The sequence below is a fragment of the Crocodylus porosus genome, unplaced genomic scaffold (genome assembly GCF_001723895.1).
Source record: "Crocodylus porosus isolate Cpor-Errol unplaced genomic scaffold, CroPor_comp1, whole genome shotgun sequence".
Taxonomy (NCBI): domain Eukaryota; kingdom Metazoa; phylum Chordata; order Crocodylia; family Crocodylidae; genus Crocodylus; species Crocodylus porosus.
In genome coordinates, this window is record NW_017728932.1 from 4,421,965 (window position 1) to 4,431,650 (window position 9,686).

At 46.7% G+C, this 9,686-nt stretch overlaps 1 protein-coding gene across 1 annotated transcript in view; it reads right to left on the minus strand.

The window, feature by feature from the left end:
* MYBBP1A (MYB binding protein 1a) overlaps nucleotides 1-9,686 on the minus strand; it is a 64,439-nt gene that overhangs the window by 44,320 nt on the left and 10,433 nt on the right. The window contains exons 12-17 of the mRNA XM_019545297.1: nucleotides 8,313-8,519; nucleotides 7,812-7,917; nucleotides 6,909-6,996; nucleotides 6,127-6,278; nucleotides 4,007-4,096; nucleotides 3,564-3,699 (exon numbers count right to left, since the gene is read on the minus strand). Coding sequence (XP_019400842.1) covers nucleotides 3,564-3,699; nucleotides 4,007-4,096; nucleotides 6,127-6,278; nucleotides 6,909-6,996; nucleotides 7,812-7,917; nucleotides 8,313-8,519 — 779 coding nt within the window. The remainder of the gene's footprint in view (nucleotides 1-3,563; nucleotides 3,700-4,006; nucleotides 4,097-6,126; nucleotides 6,279-6,908; nucleotides 6,997-7,811; nucleotides 7,918-8,312; nucleotides 8,520-9,686) is intronic.

Here is a 9,686-nt window from a genome sequence, read left to right on the forward strand (position 1 = left end):
AACTTTGCTTTCTGCAGACAGTTTTCTTCAGGCTAACACGGAGAGGAAAGGACAATGTCATCCACAGCATGTCTCTTAGTCTACAGTGTTTCCCACTGACTAGTAAAGGATGGGCACACAGATATATGGTTTCAGAGAAGTGCAGGACCAACAATCTCAAGTGCTAGCCGACAAAAAAACTCAACAAAAATGGCACTTTAAACTCAATGTGTTCCTGTGCCAGGCCTGCGCATGTCCAGAAGAGGTAGCGCATTACTTCAACCCAGCTTTGCAGCATCTGTAAAGACCCAGTGCTTTACTGGGGCTTTTTTGGCACTTTTATCCAATAACTGATTGGATCAGCTTTAGCTTAAAGCACCAAAAAGCCCCACTGAAGCGCCCGATCTTTACAGCTGCTGCAGACCTGCTGCAGCCAGGGGATGGAGACTAAAGCCCCGAGGTAAGCGGGGAAGCAGGAGACCTGAAGGAAAAGCAAGCAGGAAGGGGCAACAAGGGAGGTGCTCTCATACTTCCTTAGAAATCAGGGCAATAGACTAGTTACCCTCAGGTGCCTGTACACAAAAGCACGGAGCCTGGGAAACACGCAGGAAGAACGGGAAGTCACAGAACAATGATGTGATTGGAATAACAGAGACTTGTGGGGAGCTTGCATGACTGCTGCACTGCTGCCATGGATGGGTATAAACTGTTCAGGAAGGACAAGCAGGCAGGAAGAAGAGTAAGAGTTGCACTTTATATAAAAGAGCCATATGATTGCTCAGAGCTCCAGTATGAAACTGGAGACAGGCCTGTTGAAAGTCTCTGGGTTAAGGTTACAGGGGACAGCAGCAAGGGTGATGTGATGTGATGGTGGGTGTCTGCTATAGACCACTAAACCAGAAGGAAATGGTGGATGAGGCTTTCTTCAAACAGCTAGCAGAAGTTTCCCTGTCACAGGCCCTGGTTCTCATGGGGGACTTCAATCACCCTGACATCTGCCAGGAGGGCAATACAGCAGTGCCACAAGCAATCCAGGAAGTTTTTGGAGAGTGCTGGAGACAACTTCCTGGTGCAAGTGCTGGAGCAGCCAACTAGGGGCCATGCTCTTCTTGACCTGCTGCTGACAAACAGGGAAGAATTGGTGGAGAATGTAGCAGTGGATGCGAACTTGGGCAGCAGTGACCACAAGATTACTTAGTTCAGGATCCTGGGGAAAGGAAGGATGGAGAACAGCAGAGTCAGCACCCACAGCTTCAGAAAAGCAGACTTCGACTTGCTCAGGGAACTCATGGGCTGGATCCCCTGGGAAGCCAGTCTAAGGGGGAGAGGAGATCAGGAGAGCTGGTTGTACTTTAAAGAAACCTTACTGAGAGTGCAGGAACAAACCATCCAGATGGAAGACTAGCAAGTATGGCAGAAGACCAGCTTGGCTTAGCAGGGAACTCTTCAGTAAACTAAATCACAAAAAGGAAACTTATAAGAAGTGGAAACTTGGACAGATAAATAGGGAGGAGTATAAGAGCATCGCTTTGCCATGCAGGGATAAAGTCAGGAAGGCCAAAGCGCAATTGGAGTTGCAACTAGCAAGGGATGTGAAGGGTAACAAGAAGGGTTTCTACAAGTATGTCAGTAGCAACAGGAGGATCAGGGAAAGTGTGGGTCCCTTACTGAATGGGGGAGGCAACCTAGTAACAGAGGATGTAGAAAAGGCTAAAATGCTCAAGGCCTTCTTTGCCTCAGTCCTCACAAGCAAGGCCAGCTCCCAGACTATTGCACCAGGCAACACATTTTGGGAAGCAGGCTCATGAGGTCCAACACTGGCAAAAGAACAGGTTAGAGACTATTTACAAAAGCTGGACATACACAAGTCCATGGAGCCAGGTGGGATGCACCCAAAGGTGCTGAGGGAGTTGGCTGATTTGATTGCAGAGCCATTGGCCATCATCTTTGACAACTCATGGTTAACAGCAGTCCCGGGTGACTGGAAAAGGGCAAACATAGCGTCCATATTTAAGAAAGGGAACAAGGAAGATCCAGGGAACCACACACCAGTCAGCCTTACTTCAGTTCCTGGAAAAACCATGGGGCAGATCCTCAAGGAATCCATTTCTAAACACTTGAAGGAGAAAGTGGTGATTAGGAACAATCAGCATGGATTCAACAAGGGCAAGTCACGACTGGCCAACCTGACTGCCTTCCATGACAAGATGACTGGCTCTGTGGATGTGGGGAGACCAGTGGATGTGGTGTACCTTGATTTTAGCAAGGCTTTTGATACGGTCTCCCATATCATTGTCGTAGATAAGCTAAGGAAGTATAGGCTGGATGAACGGACTGTAAGGTGGACAGAAAACTGGCTGGAGCATTGGCCTCAGAGAGTAGTAATCAATGGCTCAATGTTTAGCGGGCAGCCAGTATCAAGTGGAGTGCCCCATGGGTCAGTCCTGGGGCCAGTTTTGTTCAATGTCCTCATCAACAGTCTGGAAGATGGCACAGAGTCACCCTCAGCAAGTTTGCAGACGACACCAAGCTGGGAGCAGTAGTAGATATGCTGGAGGGTAAGAGTAAGATTCAGAGTGACCTAGGCAAATTGGAGGATTGGGCCAAAAGAAATCTCATGAGGTTCAACAGGGACCAGTGCCAAGTCCTGCACTTAGGACAAAGCAATCCCATGCACCGGTACAGGCTGGGGGCTGACTGGCTGGGCTGCAGCTCTGCAGAAAATGACCTGAGGGTTACAGTGAACTATAAGCTGGATATGAGCCAACAGTGTGACCTGGCTGCAAAGAAGGCTGTATTGGTAGAAGTGTTGCCAGCAGATCAAGGGAAATGATTATATCCCTCTATTCAGCACTAGTGAGACCACATTTGGAGCACTGTGTTCAGTTTTGGACTCCCACTACAGAAAGGATGTGGACAAATTGGAGAGGGTCCAGCACAAGGTAAAAAAAAATGGTTTGTGGGCTGGGGCACATGACTTTTGAGGGGAGGCTGAGGGAACTGGGCGTATTTAGTCTAGAGAAGAGGAGACAGAAGGGATTTAACAGCAATCTTCAACTACTGAAGGGTGGTTCTAAAGAGCCTGGAGTTAGACTGTTCTCAGTAGTGACAGATGAGCTTCAGTGAGGGGAGTTTAGCTTAGACATCAGGAAGAATTTTCTTACTAGAAGGGTAGTAAAACACTGGAACAGGTTACCCAGAGAGGTGGTGGAAGATCCCTCCTTGGAGGTTTTTAAGACCTGGCTAGACAAAGCTTTGGCTGGGATGATCTAGTTGGGGCTGGTCCTGCCTTTAGCAGGGGGTTGGACTAGATGTGACCTCCTGAGGTCCCTTCCAACCCTCATTTTCTATAATCCTATGATTCTATGAAGTAACATGCTGCTGCTTCTGGTAAAGCACGTTTTTTTGAGTCTGATTTTGTGTATCCAAAAACACAAGCAACAACATGCCAGCTTCCCCAACAGTCCTGCTTGTATGTCTCGGATGTAAAAGGGGAAAGACAACTACAACTACAAAAAGGTGCATTCTGTGAATGATTCCAGGATATAAGAGACTCACCAAAAAGAAGTCAGCCTAGATCAGGCTTTGGGGAGAGGAAGCTCCAGGCACAGGAGAAAAGAAACCGGCTTTTGGTCCTTGTGGGCTAATGACTGTGGCTTTGGGCTGTGACCCTTGAATCTCTGCAGTTCCCAAATTCATAATTCCAGTATCTAAACGATGCTGCAATGCAAGAGTCCACTTACACTGACTGAAAAGGTGACAACTGTGGCAGCTGAAACAATGTGGGTAGCTATCCCTTGGGAGCTATTTAAATTATACAAAAATATCTCCACTAGTACCTTACAACAAGATGAAGAGACTAATGATTACATACTTCCATGAGGTGTTCAGATTGCAGAGAACTAGCTGTTTACTTTATTAAGAAAGAGACATGCCATTATTTCTAAAGCTGCAGTTCAGCAGTAATATTGTTCTTAATGGGATGGAACAGGCAATCATTTAGCACATTTAATGCAAAGTAAATTACCATATCCTCCAGCAAGGCTTTCTTCTTGCCCGTTTCCTCAGTCACCACAACAGCACTTTCTTCATCCTGATCTTGCTCTGGATCAAGAACCTGTGAAGGAGTTGTTAAAAAAAAGACAATTTTATTTTGATACTTTCCTTTTAAGCAATCAGAGGAAACAACAGACAGCTGATTTCAGCAAACTGCAGACACTGAACAGTGACCCTCTGGATCAAAAAAAATTCAACTCATCTATCTTGTATCAACATATTTGTACCTGCTACATAAGGAAATCCAGAAGAGTGTAAGTATAAAAGAGCCAAAAGAACAGCAATGTTAGTAAGATGTTAGAAAAAGTCACAGAAGAAATGTATAGTGAATTTTAATTCCTAGTTTGAGATATACAGTAGGTTCTTATGTAAAGTATTTTTTGTTGGTCTCTGCAAGGTATATATATTTTGTGCTTTCATGAGATGCAGCATCAACTGGCCATGTGCCTTACTCATTCTGATATTCAACATCAGGGTTTTTGGTTTGGGGGGGGTTTTTTTTTGGTCTTTTGGAGAGGGGGTTTTTTGGTTTTTTTAAGCAATCCTATTGCTTAGCTCCGTTTTTTTTAAACTGCCACATGCTTTCACATATAAAGCAAGTGACATCAGAAGGTCCATGGTAATTTCCCAAACTAAGGTTGAGGAAGAACAAGCAATTGAGCAAGTATAAATTGAGCCCAGGGTCCCCCAGGCTTACCAGCTGGACCCAGCTGCCCTCTACGCTGCCAGGCTGCACTCCTGGCTGCCTGCGTGCTGCACTGCACCCGCATGCACGCACAAGGCATTTAAAATCGGCAATATTATCGGCCACATCAGCCAAAAAAAGCCAACTGCCAATAATGTCAATTTTCCTTATATCAATGCTGATCTGATACGGGACCGATGTATCAGTACACCTCTAGTCATTAATTGTACTGTTCAACCCGTTCACAATATCAATGTCCCGGATTGCTTTCAACAGTCACCGGGAGATTGATGCCAATTCCAGTAGACTCCCGGCCAATCCGGGAGAGTTGGCAACCCTAGGGCTCTGCGTGGAGCACCTGCAGCTCTCACAACTCATGCGCTACCAGGGGACGCTCTGCGTGATGGGGCTGGCTGCCTTCGCCACTCCCTGCTGTGCAGGTCCTGGGAAACCGCCATAAGTGGAAGGGAGCCCCGGCCCCTGCTTTCTCAAGGAGTCCTGGGACCTGCATGGCATGGGACAGGGAAGGCAGCTGGCTCCAATGCATGGGGCTTCCCCCAGTAGTCCCCGAGTATGGGAGCTGCACATGCACAGCGGGGAGCCCTTAACAAGAGGCAGGCCGGCCAGGCCGCGCTCCTTGCTCCCATGTGCAGTGCTGGCCAGAGCCATGCGGCACAAGTGGCAGCACCTACGTTGGGCACAAGCACCTCTGCCTGCTGTTGCTGTTGCCAGAAGGGGCTGTGCACCATGGGGAGTGTGTAGGGGGATCCCCACACCTCCCCAAAAACTCCTCACCCCCTCATCCTGCCCCCACATATACACTCCCCAACATGCCCTTTGTCCCCCATACAAACAGCCACACACCCTCACAACCCCTGACGCACACCCTCACTCCCAACTACACTGCACACTGCCCACACACAATATACAAGAGTAAGGCTTTATTTTTTTTAGTTATTTTGCAATGGTCTCTATACAAACTAGGCAAACACAAATCATGATAAAAATATATTTAGTAATAACATTAAAATATGTTATCGTAGATGTTTGACTTTTAGTATACGATTTGTTTTTTTTCTGGTTCTGAGATGGCAACCCTTCCCTCCCAAAAGGAGCATTTCTGGGGGGCAAAGGGAGGGACTTCTGGTAGCAAAGGTTAGGTGTTAGGGATAAGACTTCCAGTCCCAAGATGGCAACCAGGCAGTGGAGCACCTCACAGGGGATGGGGTTACCGTTGTGGCCCTTGACAGCTCACCAAAACTCATTAAGTGGCCCTCCAGCCAAAATCTTTGCCTTCTAGTTCATAGGCGGGCAATTGAGCCCTATTCCTAATTAATTCCTTACGGTTAATTAGCTACACCCAGAACTTCAACCAGTCACAACCCGTCCTCCAGTGTATCACTTACATCGAGGATTAAATGCAGGGCCCTCTTGGACAAGTGTGGACAGATGCGTGCAAACACACTTTTGGAGACACGGCGCATGAGCAGGCTGGGCTGAGACAGGAGGGAGAGAAGAACTTCCACTATCACCTCCACCCATTCTGGCTCCTCCTCATCTGCATGGGAAACAGAGGCATCAAAAAGGAAGGAAACAACACTTGGGTCTCAATATGCATCATAAAGAGGCCTTGTGACAGAAGAGAAGTGGACACATGATGTACAGCCCTACACCAATGTAACTTAGTGTATGCGTGTGCAGAATTACCCCTGGGTAGCTGCTTGCTCAATGTAAACCACCTGCTCCTTTACCAGCTCTCCTGAAATAGCTCATCTGCAGGCTGCTGTAACACCAATGTAGGGGTTAAGCCAGGGGTGTCCAACCTTTTTGAATGTGGGGCCGGATCATGAACTTTTTTTCACCCAGCGGCCCGACAAGCCACATTCAAAGACCTCACAGGAAGCAGTATCACATTACCCCCCCAAAATAAAAGCATAGTGTTTACTTTCGTTTCCCATCGCAGCACCTCGGGCCTCAGAAAACAGCTTGGAGGGCCGTATGTTGGACAAGCCTAGGTTAAGCCATCTGTCCACTTCTTGTTTACACCCATGTAAAAGCTGGTTGCACCATTGTAAACATATCGCCTGTCCAAGCCCAAATTTTGTTGGGCTCCCAAGTGTGCTCTGGACACATAAAAACAATCCTGCCAACTAATAATTCCCCAGTCTCTCTTTACAAAGAAACTCACCACACTTTTTCTTCTTGGATTTCTTGTCAAACACCCTCTCCATGCAGCTCAGAAGGTCATTCAGAAGATCCACGGTTTCTGTGGGAGTCTGTTTGATACGAAGCAGAAGTACAGATAAGTACGACAGATTGACTGAGAGGTGTTTACTAAGACACATACCCAGCTACTGCCAATTCTAGCACATGGTGCTGTTAGGAAGTCAGGTGCACAGACGAGCCATTATCTCCATTTCCAGCTCATGGAGGCATCAAGAGAAAGCGGACGAGGAAACAAGACTAACCAGAAAACCTAGGTCAGTTATAGTCAGGCTTTTTTTTGATGGGGAACTACACTGGGAGGAAAGCAGCTATTTTAAAGCCCTGATCTTTCCAGTCATTAACAGCCAGGAAATTTTGCTGGTTTTCTGCACATAAAGTGCACATGAACACTGTAGTTCAGGCACACATAAAGCCCATACTGGTCATCAGCAACATGCCACTCAGTCAGAAATATAGCATATAGACTGCAGTGATATGGCAGGTGGGAGGACCACAAAGAGAAGCAGAGCAAGAATGTTAGGCTGTTTCTCTCTTGCTACTACAGCAGGTACAATTTCTAATGTCAGTAAAATGATTGAGATAAACCCTGAACTAGTGGGCCTAAATATAAGATTTTGGTCTCTGTATTTTAAATTAGGATTATGACCTACAACTTAAAGAGAAGGGTTTAGAAATCAAGGAAACACACAGCCTAAAGTCTCAGTAGATCGGCATGTTTGCTATCATCCGAATTCAGGCCATTTTAGCTGTTGTTCCCTGCATTTAAAGAGCTATATGCTCTGACAGATGAGGTCTTCAAACCCAAGGAAATCATTCAGCTATGACCACTGGAAGTTCAGCAAGCCCAGTGGATATGCACCATTACCTTAAAGAGATAAATGCCAGCTAAGAGCAGGAGCTGCTGGAAAGCAAAGACTTCTGCGCCGTGAGACTTCTCTTTCTCCTGCAGGTTCTCCACAGTCTGCATCATTCTGCCGGCACAAACAACTATGAGCCTTTCACAACTATGAAACGTAGCCTCCACTAATCTCACCTGAAACGCACCCGCTCTTGTCCAGAGAGAACTTGGACCAGAAATTCTGCTTCACCATCAGGCAGACAGAGGCTGCTTCGGCCAGAGTTGCCGAGAGAGACAGAAGGCTTCCGTAACCTCACATTAATTACCACCCCGAACTGAAGCCTTTAAACTAAAAATCAGCCACAAAAGGACAGGACGACCCAAAATCACGGATCTAATTCAGGGCTGTCACAAATGCACCTCAAGCACCCAAGTTATACCCAAACCCCTTGCTCTCTGCCATGCCCATCATCCTTCCTTGCCCCCGAGACCAGTCTCCAGATTTCTGCTGCCTCCCCAGCCTCTCACCGGTTCCAGGCAGCCTTCTGTTCCTTGGTAAAAGGTGTCACAGCCTTTACGTTCTTTTCATGGGACAGCAGGACATTGGCATACCGCACAATATGAGAGATCCAGAGTTTGCCATCTACAGTCACACCATGAACGTGTCGCTCCCTCAGAGCTGCAGCTTCTGCTGTGTCCCCCAAGACAGGCATAGAGTTTAAACTCTGAAGCAAGCTGCAAAGCAAAAAAGGCAGTAGAAAGTTCCTCGTTAATACGAGGGCTGCTCAGTTTGTCCTGGCTTCTATTCCCTCCACGCCAAAATGGTTGTTGTCAGTCAGAGGAACCTGTCTCCAAATACTTCTGACTTGTTCTGCATCTTCTTTGTAGCTTAATGAATTCCATTTCACAAATGTTTGCAGGTATCTTCCTTATACAACCCTAAATATGCCCCCAGTTATCTCCAATCGTTCCACCTCCATTAAGATAGGGTCTAGAGGCCCCACTGTACAAACACACAGTAAGAGATGCTACCTGCCCCAAAGAGCCTCCAGATCAATAAGAGAAGGCAAAGGAAGCGTCATCCCCATTTAACAGACGGGATGTGAAGCACAGGGGTGAAGTGACATGTCTGAGGTCACACAGGAAGTATATCGCAAAGCAGGAACTAACCCCAACATTCATGCCCCAAGCCAGCACTGTATCCACAGCACCGTATCCAGCAAGCCTTCCTTCCATACATTCTTTATCGTCAAGGGGGTTCGCAGGATTCTTTGCTAAACAAGAGCTCTCACTGCACCTCCCTCCTTTCCCTCACCCAGTAATAATACTGACAAAACGTGCTGTGCAAACCAATACCCAATTCCTTTTACTTGAACACAGGCAAGGGGATTATCAGTCAATAGATTCTAGTAAGAGCTGACAGGCAACATCAGTGGCTATTTGACCATTTCTAGGTGAACTGTGGCATCTCAAAAGAACCCAGCTCTGAGGTCTACAAAAGACAGCTCGAGGGATACTGGAGGAAAAAAAACACATCTGCATGCACATTCCACAGATGTTCTTGGGTTCATTTAAATATAAGCTTATTTTTTCACCAAAAGGTAAGTGTTTCTGGCATAAGGTATAAGCTAAGAGCTGCTCATTCTGGCTGCACAGCTGAATCATGATACGATTAGCAAAAAGGCCAATTATAATTATACTCTTGACTTTCACTTGACCATGTGCTCCTGCTTGCCTCAAAATGGATCAGCGGCCAACATTAAGTGTAGGCGGGCAAATTCATCACCTGAAAAACAAGTTTGCAGCCACTGAGCGAGATCGTTCAAGCAGGGGGGGTGATGGGATGGATTCTGTCTCAGGTATTTCAGAGGTTGGTTTCTTGGTCACGAAGAAAGCATGGAA